Source organism: Cydia fagiglandana, chromosome 4 (assembly GCF_963556715.1).
Source record: "Cydia fagiglandana chromosome 4, ilCydFagi1.1, whole genome shotgun sequence".
NCBI lineage: Eukaryota > Metazoa > Arthropoda > Insecta > Lepidoptera > Tortricidae > Cydia > Cydia fagiglandana.
This window is the reverse complement of record NC_085935.1, coordinates 11,361,022-11,373,832: the sequence shown is the minus strand read 5'-3', so window position 1 is coordinate 11,373,832 and position 12,811 is coordinate 11,361,022. Positions and strand designations below refer to the sequence as shown.

At 36.3% G+C, this 12,811-nt stretch overlaps 1 protein-coding gene across 1 annotated transcript in view; it reads left to right on the top strand.

The window, feature by feature from the left end:
• Positions 1–8,883, top strand: part of LOC134663720 (uncharacterized) — a 29,117-nt gene extending 20,234 nt beyond the window's left edge. The window contains exons 6-9 of the mRNA XM_063520179.1: positions 2,034–2,251; positions 7,207–7,468; positions 7,683–7,758; positions 7,954–8,883. Of these exons, the coding sequence (XP_063376249.1) occupies positions 2,034–2,251; positions 7,207–7,468; positions 7,683–7,758; positions 7,954–8,185 (788 nt within the window). The 3' untranslated portion in view covers positions 8,186–8,883. The remainder of the gene's footprint in view (positions 1–2,033; positions 2,252–7,206; positions 7,469–7,682; positions 7,759–7,953) is intronic.
• The last annotated feature ends 3,928 nt before the right edge of the window (positions 8,884–12,811 follow it).

The following is a 12,811-nucleotide window of genomic DNA, read 5'->3' as shown; positions in this document are numbered from 1 at the left end:
TTACACATATATTTACAATTTTGGCGTAGCAGCACGAGATCTGGTACCTTTATGAAAAGAAGAGTACTACTATTCAGTACTAAAGTACATTCTAAAAGTTGCTTGTTGTTGAAACATGTGTTCAATTAAAAGTATTTATGCAAACCCTCAGCCGGGGGAAAGGCTTTGTCGACACACTTATTTTTTAGATTAACATTTCACAAAAGACGGATTGTTATAACGCCGCAGCTGTACAATCAGATTTATATTTTGTAGGTAATCTACTCTTTGCGTCCGAGCTATTTGCATGAAAAACTCGTTGTCTTGACTTTGAGACATAAATAAAAACCCTAGATGGTTTTAATTAATTTCCATCGGCGAGCTTCTTTTTGCCCCGTTGTTTAGGTATTTAAATTAGTTTATTTAAATTTACGAGTACAACGCCTTAAGGATAATTACTGCCCGATTCGAACTTTAAGATACATCAAATATTACGGTTAGATAAGTACGATATGGATTAGATATGTCAGTGTCAAAAGAGACATTTTTCTTTGAAGAAACGTCACATTTGACACTGACATATCTAATCCATATCGTATCTAGCAGAAATATTCGACGTATCTTAAAGTTCGAATAGGGCCGTTAGTCTAAAAATCTACAACTTATTTTCTAATAAACCCACCCGTAGCAAACAATGCTACGTGTGCTACGCTGAATTCCGTAGCAACATTTTTTCACCAAGAGGTTCCATATTTTTTTTCATCAGGCATTATTACTTAGAAAAAGTCGACACTTAAAAGTTAAGACCCTTAAACACCCAGTGATCCCTTGAAAAATATGCTCCATACTTAATGGTAGACGTAGAGCGACCCCTAAAATGTATTTAAAAAATTCTGAAAAAAACTACATTGTTTTTTTTAGGGGTAGATTATACATTAAGCGGGTGCCCCGTAGAAAAATATAACATCGACGAAATAAGGACCACCCTATAGAGTACATTCTTCTCTTCGCAACGATGTAAATTTTTATAAAGCAATATAATTTATTTTTCGTTAAGATATTTATGCGCTATCAAAATCGCTGCCTTAGCTTAGCTTAGCCTTAGCTTGGTCTAACTCTATTAATTTTTTCCTTTAAAATTATGTTAATAAACGGTTTATTCGTTCGGTCAGGGCTTTAAATTTAATTGCTTGTCTAATACCCTTAAATGAGCAATTCTTGTTTATTTATTTATATATGACACCGTAAGATTGTGAACCCGTTAGTTTATAATCTAACGTAGGTTAGGTTAGATTATAATCTCCCTACCGTCAGTTTATAATCTAACTAGCGTTATTATAAACTGACGAGTGTTTACAATTTTACGGTGACATATATATGATCCGGGGATCTCGGAAACGGCTCTAACAATTTCGATTAAATTTGCTGTTTGGGAGTTTTGGGGGGCGATAAATCGATCTAGCTAGGTCTTACCTCTGCATGGTAAAACACGTATTTTTGAGTTTTTATATGTTTTCCGAGCAAAGCTCGGTCTCCCAAATATTTATATTTTATTTAAACTGTGAACCCTGAAATTACACCACAGTTAGATCATTTAGATTACATACCTATATGTCATCATTGAGAAACTGCTTCGTTCTGATGAGTCTTTTATAGGAGTCAAATGAAAGGGGAGTTTTAAGATAATCTATGAACTACGATGTACCTACTTTAATACAAAATTCCAGCCAAGTATCAATAAACTAATTCATCGTGTAAATAGGGTGACTGCTTTACCTAGTTATTGGCCACTACATAGTAATTAGCCTTTCTTAACAAATCAGAAAGAAACAAGACAATTGAAAGAGTGTTAAGAGTGGCCAATTACTGTGTAGTGGCCAATAACGATAGCAGTTACCCTACACATACAAAAAAGGTACCTATACGTACGACCGTAGCTACCTACGTGTAAGTGTATGTGTTAAGCGCTTTTTCGTGGCACAATGAAGCCTTAATACTTTTAGCACCATTATTTACCGAAAAAAATTGCCGAGTGTAATCATGTGTGATCGCAGATATAGTATCGGCGCACGCGAACCACCGCATGTGCTCACTGGTGGGCGTGGAGGGGGGGCACGCCATCGGCGGGTCGCTCGGCGTCCTCAGAACCTTGTACCAAGTGGGGGTGCGCTACCTCACTTTGACCTCCACCTGTGACACCCCGTGGGCTGAGTGCGCCTCTGCCGACCGAATCGAGCCATCGCCTCGCGGTGGACTTACGCCTTTTGGAAAAGTTAGTATCATTATTATTGTGATTTGTAGGACCCAATTACTATTTCCTTTACCTAATACACGGTGGTAAAAAAATAACTGCATTCCCGTTGCCAGAGAGGTTTTGGGATTATACTGAGCAACTTTTACTGTGGGGCCAACCCCAAAATCGCAAAAAAATATTTACCCTCCCATAGAAAATGGACCAGCCAAAATGTATGAAACAACCAAATTATTTTTAGGCGACGGGAACGGGAATGCAGTTCTATTTTAGCCATCCTGTATATGGCTAGATCTTAGAATTGATCGTTTCATGATGTAAACAGTCAGTCCATGAAATGATCGGTTGAATATCAGGAAAAAGTGAAACCTAAATTATATAATAAACTGATCAATTCTGAAATAGCATTTCATGAAATGATAAAATCAGATAATGGCCACGACATACATAAGTATATATGTACATACAGTGTGGAAAGATAAGTCGGGCCCTGGACCCCTATTCGACAAGCGACGTTTGACGTATCGTGTTGATCTCCCGTTGATGTGGGAAAAATCATAAATTCTCGAATACGTACAATGTCAAAATTTGACATTAACAATCCACAGTTAGGGTGACAAGCAAACCAAACCGAACCGCCCTTAGTTTAGAGTTGAGTTTTGGTTGTACCAAATGATATTATCCACCGTTGATGGAATCAACACTCAGTATGGAATAAAATCAACTGTTGATTTGACGTGGATGCGAAATCTGACAGTTGTACATGTCGAATTTGGCCCCTGGAGGGAAACTACCTTAAATCCTTAAGCTGGCTCATTTTACTTAAAGGAGACATTCCTTTATTTTTAAAAAGAAACTAAACTGTATTCAATGTATTTTTCTTTTTTTCTTAAATTTGGCTTGGTTTTGATTTAAGGTAGTTTCCCTCCAGGGCCCGACTTATCTTTCCACCCTGTATATTGAAATGCTGCCATCTATTTAGAAATGCAGAAAACAAGTTTTAATTTAATTACGGTGCGACTTAAAGTAAATTAGATGAGATGTGATATATTTTGGTATTATTTTGCCTCTGTAGCCCGATTTCCAGCTTATCTGTCTGTAGTCTTCATCTTTCTTTAAGAAGTTGTAATCTCTTTTATTGCAAATTCCTGAAGGAAGCTCGTTAGGACTGGATTTATTGTCCGATCCCTTTTATTAAGGACATTTTTATGTCGTTTTAAAGTTTTGGACACAAAATAGTGTTCAATTTGATTGTACATCCTTTTGTAAGCAAATTGGTATATAAATGGTATAATTCACTTTATAAAAGGTTTTTTGATTTAAACAAGGTAGCATTTCTGATTAATTAATAAAACTATGGAAATGGCCCGAAATTAATCATATCGCATACAACATGCCCCTAACCATTGGACAAAGCGTATGGATTTAGGGTATTGAGAACCAGTATACAAAAGAAACTGAATTGAAAATATGATGAGATGTTTTGTACGCTTAATACATAGGTAATATAAAAAAATATACAAACAAGGAAAATAATATTTAAAATTTGCTCGTAATTAGCATATCCCGATTTAATTTTTACATCGCAACTTACATTGACGCCACGCGTAGGTACTCGAAGTAACATTGAAGCAGGTACTCAAACCGAAACCGTAAAGATTGAGACGTCGAGTGAAGTGAGTGTGCCATAATCATAAACATCCTGCCGCACCGCAATATTTCGCTTTGTATCTCCTCCAGCTGCTTGCGAAGCAGACTCATTGTTTTCCTTGCCACGATACTTTGCGAAATACATATTTTCTTTTGTTGGAACAACTCTCAGCGCGTAACGCAGGCTCGTGAGCATCACTTACTAACTTTTCAAATAACAAGTCGTAAAAACATACGGACCGTTAGGTTAGAAGCAGACATTTACATCTTTAACGACTGAATAAAAAATAGATACAGCTTATACGAGTACCTCTTTTGATAACCCAAAAAGCCGTTTAAATCGCTGTAGGTATACATAAAAGGCCAGATGATGGATCCTTAAGGTTAAAGGAGTTTTTTCGCTGTTAAGGATATTATCTGTGGAACTTGTGGAAGTATCCGAAGTATTCATGCCCATTAGCATAATAATACCGAATCAGGACCATCGTTGCGAAAACGCACTCGCGAGGATTTCTGAACAATAATGTTTTATAATAAATTCGTACGTAGTATAAAAAATCTTCCTGAAACAATTAATATGTAAAAATATACTTTTCACTGCTACTGTGCGACGGGCTATGCTGCAAAAGAACCATTGTCAAAGCGAATTTCAGTAGGCAAGCGTTTTTCCAAGCGTGGACTAATGAAAGGATGAATAGGAATAGTATTACAGTGGGCAAAGCATGCTCAGATGTATACAGGGCGTCCCACGGCGATGCCACATGGAAGGAAAGTACCTTAAATATCATAGATAGCATATTTTGCTGAAAGAAGACTTCATTTTATTTTTAAAACTTAGTTAAATTGCATTCATACTTTTTTAATTTTTTTTTGAAAAAAAATGTATGGAAAAAAATTATCGCGTCATTGGAGGAAAAGTACCTTAATTATTGTAAATAAACATCTTACTGAAAGAAGACATTATTTCGATTTAAAAAAACAAGTTGAATTGTATTTTAAATAATTTCATGGTTAAACCGGGAATCGAACCCGCTACACGAGAAAAAAAAATACCTTGTAGCTTTGTCATACCGATCGAAAGGCTTCAATGTGAGAATTATTTTTTTGGTACAAGGTATTTTTTTTTCTCGTGTAGCGGGTTCGATTCCCGGTTTAACCATGAAATTATTTAAAATGCAATTCAACTTGTTTTTTTAAATCGAAATAATGTCTTCTTTCAGTAAGATGTTCATTTACAATAATTAAGGTACTTTTCCTCCAAAGACGCGATAATTTTTTTCCATACATTTTTTCAAAAAAAATTAAAAAAGTATGAATGCAACTTTACTAAGTTTTAAAAATAAAATGAAGTCTTCTTTCAGCAAAATATGCTATCTATGATATTTAAGGTACTTTCCCTCCATGTGGCATCGCCGTGGGACGCCCTGTATATATGTAAGGTTTCTTCTACATATATATTATCTTTAAATATCATGAACTAGCTTTTGCCCGCGACTTCGTCAGTGTGAAACTATTAATTAATTTTTTTCTATCTGCGTTTTGTTGATTCCCCATACAAACTTCAACCCCCCTTTTCAGGTGAACCCCCTTAAAGGGTGATTTCTTGAATGAAAACTACCCTTTGTCCTTCCCCGGGACTCGAACTATCTCTATACCAATTTTCAACTAAATCGTGCACCAGCGCCGGTGCTACTCCGCGCGGGCCGGACAGTTCCTATTGACAAAGTTTGTAGTGCAGTTTGTTGTTAAGTACCCATACAAAATTCCACCCTTTTAAGGGATAACTTTTAGGATAAAAAAAACTATCCTATATTATTCCTCGGGACTCAAACCATCTCTATACCAAATTTCAACTAAATCGGTTTAGCGGTTTAAGCGTGAGGAGGTAACAGACAGACAGACAGACTTCCTTTTATAATATTATAATATATATATAATAAAGTATGGACTAGCTTCTGCCCACGACTTCGTCTGCGTGGAATGATGATGATGAATTGATGATTGATAAAAACTACCCTATGTCCTTTCTCGGGGCCCAAACTATATTAAATACTTATGTACCAAGTTTTGTCTAAATCGGTTCAGCGGTTTAAGCGTGAAGAGGTAACAAACAGACAGACAGACACTATTTTCACATTTATAGTAAGTACCTATAGTATGGATTTGAACTCTAATTAACATGTTTTTATTACGTGGCGACCTCTGACAAAATCAGTCATATATATAGGTACCTGATATCAGGACATGATTATCTATGTTACACTCGATTTACACCAAACAATGGCACACACCGCATGATTAACATGATAACAAGATGCGACATGCGGATCCATCACAGAAACGCATGGATATATCAGATAGATAGAATTTTAGATAGACGAGGTAACTAAAGGGTCTCTTTCCCTAAGTAAGTTTACCGTTTTATTAGCCAAACAACAAAATGCAGTAAATAAGTTATAACGGCTTTTTCCAAAGGGAAGTAAGTAAAAAGTAGATAAATTCAATAGTCCTTGTTTGTTTTTATTAACTAGTTTACTCGAAATACAGCAAGGTTAACGTAAACTTCCCCTTTCGCGCACTTTTCTAGAATACCAGTTGTAGTAAGCACAAGCGGAACCTCTTTTAACTATTACTAAAAAGATATTGTGGTTTAGGCCATATCATGATTTTCCTTTTAAGTTACGTAACGCTCATAAAGGTGCACAGCTTTACTTTGTATTGTATCCAAGTTCCACTTCAGTAGGTAGTAAAGAGCAACACCGAGCGTACATTTTCGATACGGCAGAAATGGAGCGCCATCAAATACCCGGTTGGCACTGGTTCCTAACGTAGCTACCCCGGGCTATTTCACGACTTGCACTGCTTTCCACCTCCATTTCAGAACGAAGCTATTGTAGGTATTGTATTCCAAGCGGCGCCTAGCAATTAATTATACCTACTAGGCAAACTTAATCAGACGGCAGGAAAGAACAATGCCTAGGTAGCCAGGCTTCACTTCCGCGAACAAGGAATGCTTACTATCAAGCAATATCAATACCATATATCTTTTACAATAAATTGTATTGAAACTCAGATCACATTCAAAGTTAAGGAATATTTTTTAAATCGGGATATAATGCTTCTTGTCCAAAAAATCCATTTGGTTTTCAAAATATGACCTGTATTTACCCCGAGAGCAGTTTGATGTATGTATTTGCATCTGTTTGTGACAAAGGCTATGCATGCAGAGGCTAGGAGAAAAATATGCATGAAAGCGATCTGCGGTCTATTCTGTGCTCTCATAATTTTAATATATTTTTTAGATTTTAATTGGACACTATGATTAGGTGGTGGTGAAGGAAATGAACCGGCTCGGCATGTTGGTGGACCTCTCGCACGTGTCGGAGCGCACGATGCGCGACGCGCTCATGGCGTCGCGCGCGCCGGTCATCTTCTCGCACTCGTCTGCGCGCGCGCTCTGCAACGTCACGCGGAACGTGCCCGACACCGTGCTACGGCTCTTGGCCGCCAACAAGGGACTCATCATGGTCAATTTCTACACCTCGTTTCTTACATGCAAGGAAACCGCTACAGTTCAGAACGCTATAGGTACATATTTGACACTTATTCTTCAATAAAAAACATAACATCTAATTAGAAATTAGAATCCCATCGCTACCCACAAGCTTGATATCTTACCACCCGATTTTACCTTTTTGTTTTCTTCATAAGTAATTGATTCGGTATTTATTCTATCACATATCACTTATATTTTGACGGGGGACGCAAAAATAGTGTTTACTTGCATGTTGTAATTTTACAGCGCATATAAATCACATACGCGACGTCGCCGGAGTCGACAGCGTGGGGCTTGGCGCTGGCTACGATGGTATCAACTAGTGAGTATTTACCTGCGTGCCTAGGCAAGGTGACAATCGCTTGCGCTACGCGGCTACGACAACGAACCGCTGTGTCTCTGACATTTGCGTATCGTTCGCTACGGAGTGTTAACGATTGGCATGTTGGCTACGTACCCTTGTAATATAAATCTCTCAGCAAGCATTTTTTTTTTCTAAATGAACTTTATTCAACAGCACGCCACAAGGATTAGAAGACGTGTCGTCGTATCCTTTACTCTTTGCTGAGCTAATGGAGTCCGGTTGGAGTATAGAAGACCTTAAAAAGTTAGCAGGGTTGAACCTTCTGCGAGTGCTAGGAGCCGCGGAGCGCGTGGCACAGGAGCTCGCTTCTGCGCACGTCACTCCTTATGAAGAAGTGCCGCCGCGAACACTCGACACTCATAACTGCTCGAGTCAAGATCTCTAAATTAAATCAACCCGTACATGCCTACTAAATTCATCAATTTGATTATATGCAGTAGGTACAAGCGGCATTTTCGACTCAAAGATCCACTCAGAAGTTCGAAAGCCCAAATGCTTTTCGTTAAGTACTCGTATGTCTCCGGCTGTTGAAAAATCGAGTCGAAGCAAATATATTTCCGAACTTTCGGAAAGCAAATCCAAACTTTTAGTAACTGCGGCTATGGTCGTGTATTCCAAGCTTTAATATTTCCGTAGGTTTATTAATTCATTAGGTACAATATACGAGTAATTAGTTATTATAATACCATGTAGCTATACTCCGATTATCGTCCGTTCATTACAAGTTGAATTTTAGGGTTACCTACTAGACTAGACTGTTATTTGTCGTAAGTTATGTAGTAGCTTAGACTATTTTCAGGCCAAATCAGATCGCATATGTAATGCAGCACAACCCTGGTTCCTGCATAGTACTTAGTACGTATAGGTGCAGCAAGCTGTACCTTTGCATTTGCATTTGCATTTGCATACCCTACGCGTTCATTAAGACTCGGTACGGTACGCAACGCAAAGGTGTAGGTACTAACGCAGATCACATAACCGGACCAGAGCTATGCTGTTTTACGCATAAAGTTCGATTTGGTATTTAATCTAATAAAGCGGCCCACTGATTAACAGTCCGCCGGAGGGTATCGGCCTGTCAGTTAGAACAAAATTTTGACAGTTCCGAACAACTGATAGGCCGATACCGTCCGGTGGACTGTTAATCAGTGGGCCCCTTAAGACAATAGTCATGCATTATAAATTATTTAGTATATTTACATTGTTGCTATTTTTGAGTTTTAATAAATAGACAGTTAACAATAAAGTAAGGTGTACTCGGGTAATACCGAATGTCGGATAATTCCGAAATTCAGATGAAAATCACCCCTAATTCCATCATAATAAAAGTCTCATTTCGGAATTATCCGACAGTTTTCGACATTCGGAATTACCCGAATATATAAACCTTAGGTATTTCATTACAATAAAGGTCTGTCAGTCTGTGTCGCAAAACACCACATTTTGCTTATTCCACATAATTCCGATATCACCAATACACTCGTGGCTCTTTTTCAAAGGTCAGTAATGCGAAGTAAGGTAACCAGCAAATAGCAATGAATATTTGACAACAGTAAATTGAAGTCAAAGTTAAGTGGTTTTATGGTTTAATGTACTTGATACTTTACGAGTATATGATATTTTATTTATTGCCTGCCGTACAGCTTTTATCTATATATATAAATGCAAGTGTCCTGACTGACTGACTGACTGATTCATCAACGCAGAGCCGAAACTACAAAAGCCAGAAAGTTGAAATTTGCACACCAGATTGCATTTATAAAGTGTACAAGAGATAAGAAGCGATTTTGAGAAATTCAACCCCTAAGGGGGTTAAAAAGGGGATGAAAGTTTGTATGGGGTTAAAGTTTTCTTTTGAGCTACGAATTTGAAACTTCGTTAAAAGATATATTATTAAAATACAAGAAAACTAATTTCAGCGTTTTTGAAAATTCAACCCCTAAGGTGGTGAAAAAGGGGTTAACAGTTTGTATGGATATCAAACATTTTTTCGAGTGTGGGACTTGAATCTTTGTATTTAGGGATATTATTAGAAGACAGGAAAAGTAATTTCAGCGTTTTGTAAAATTCATCCCCTAACAGGGTTAAAAAGGGGTTGAAAGTTTGAATCCATTACAAATGGTTTTGAAACTTCTTAGAAAGGCATAATAGCCGATTGCAAAAAAAAGTGATTGCAACGTTTTTGGAATTTCAACCCCTAAGGGGGCTAAAAAGGGGATGAAAATTCGTCTTGGGGTGTAAATTTAATTTTAAGCTAGGAACTTTAACTTTTTTGAAAAAAAAGGTAATAAATTAAAAAACATGAAAACTAATTCAAGCATTTTTGAAAATCATCCCCCAAGGTGGTGAGAAAGGGGTTGAAAGTTTGTATGGAGATCAGATATTTTGTCAGTGCGGAATGCTGAACTTGAATCTTTGTACCTATAAGGGCATAGGTACCTATTATGAGAATACAAGAAAAGTAATTTCAGCAACCAACATCAAAATCCACTTGACTTAAAACTTCATACAACTTGCTAAAAAAGAAAAGTACTTAATTTCAACATTGCTTGGATATGAAAATTATAGGTACTAAAGATGTAAAATGTTGAAGATAAGATTCCACGCGGACGAAGTCGCGGGCAACAGCTAGTTTTGAAATAAAGCTTGAGGAGATTCTATTTGGCCCTAAGCCGCTACAAGCAGCTTACATATTGTGGCAATAATGTGCGTACGTCTTGTATAGTCGGTACAGTGTGTTATGGCTTCGTCTTAATAATTGTGGAATGTCAAACAACTATTTTTAAAACTTACTTTCTATTTTTACGTGGGACTGGGACCTAATTTTGTACTGATAGCAATGATGGGAGCGACACATTATTTTTAGACATAAGTACTTTTTTTGTCGTAGAGATCCATCCTACATAATACTTTACACATTAAACCTTAGATAAGAAAATAAAACCTATTATGTAAATCCAAACCAACTAACCAGTTATTTTTGCGGTAAAATGGTTTATAATTGAGAAATGTTGTCTTGTTGTTTACATCGGTTACATTCGATGACTTTTAACGTCTGTTGTCAAAATTACTCCTTGTCAGTAAGGTAATAGTTATTTAACCCTCGTAACAAAAGCGGAAACTTGAGCGTTGCGAGGGTAAAACAAACTTTGCTACCGAATGAAGAAAGTCACTGAGCGAGACTAATTTTTACCACTAACCCAAGGAAAATTGAAAAACATTGCATCATTCACAATTACCACTTAAAAGCAAATTCTAAACAGCCGATACGATGAACCAAGTCAAAATTTCCATCAAATTACTTTGACACTCTTGTGGATAAAATGCAATTTTCTCGTCAGTAGGTTTTTTTTTCGATGTGGCGCGTTAGAATAATAAAGAGAGCCTTTACGTTACGAGCTGGGGTAGTGAAATATAATTAGTACCACTTAAAATCCGCAACATGGGAAAAGCCAAATAGAATCTTGTCAGGCTCTAATACTTATTATTTGTTATTTCATCTATGAAAATCAAATAAAATTTTCCACTTTATTGTAATTTGGATTGTAACATTTGTAACAAGATAGTCCCTACCAGATAGACAGTGACACAAAAACAGTGAGACAGTCGTCAGTAAGTAAGCATTGATGTTAGTGCGTTCCTACAAATATCTAATATCATTCTAATATTCAGTAATTATTGATTAGGCACCTATGTACTCACATGTCACGAACGTATGCACTCAGTATTGGACTATTTTATTTAAATCATTGGAATTTGCTAAACAAAGACTGGAATATGGAATATAATCTGAAATAAAAGCCACTTTTTCTTCTCAATATAAATTAAAATTGTATCCACATCTTGACTTTATCAATATCAATAGGCTTTTTCCTCATTTCTCAATAACTAGTTACTATATCACCTAAAATTGCACATATTAAAGGACTTAACTATGTATTCAAATAGAGATTTAAAATGATTACTTACTTGGAAATATGTGTAATATGTGACTAGATTTTTACCCACCACTTGGACGTCTATTTTGGCACCAGTCAATAATATGTACTGTATGTAGCGGTTATTAGATCCATACGGTCGCCACATACTAGAACAGCTGTTTTCCGTTTCACGAAATATCAGAACATCGTTATAAAAATACTTGGTCTGGATTGCAAAGGTAACGGTGTCCTGATGCGTAGAACTGAAAACTGCAGTTCTAGGGTGGTTAGATTGGTTAGCAATTAGCACCCGTTAACCGGCTCCCGTTCGCAAGTGCCCAGCGACCGTGTGGATCTAATAATGCCTTTAATTTAATTACTGCCAACAAGTGAAGTATGTCACTCAAATAGAAAATAACGTGTCAAATTTAACTTTATGCGACGGACAAGATTATTTAAAGTAACTTGTTAATTATTTTAATCATTAAGCGTTGACATCGAGTTTTTAAATATAATTACTATGTAGTAGAATAATTCTAATTTTATGTTCGCTACTTTAATAATGTCATCCCTGTTTTAAAGTAAGTGTAGCTTTACAAAGACCAAATTTAGAGTTAAGTAGTAGAATAAAACTAAATATTGCCCCTATAGTTGTATACTAAATCCTATTGCCAAATTTATTTAGAAATCAATGATGTAAATAATGATCCTTAAATAATATGGAAATAATAGACGGATCTTAAGACTGACGTCAATCTTGTTATAAGTAGTTCAAATGACTACAGCATTAAATAAAAAAAAATTTAGGTGCTATCTTAAGATGTGTTTATTATCCATTGTAATGCATTTTTACAATTTTGTTACTCGATTGATAAACCTATTTGCTAAAAGTTATTTTTAACACCTTGCTCTTTGAGCCAGGTGACCTGCGAGACATATCTCTTATTTATAGTGAATTAAAGTATCTTTAAATTACCTACTGTTTACCAATAAAAAGTTTTGAAAAAAAAGATTTTTATTGTGTAAAGTTAAGAAACTAGTATGCTTAAGACATTAAACTAAATTTAAAACGATAAACAGGCTTACCTACA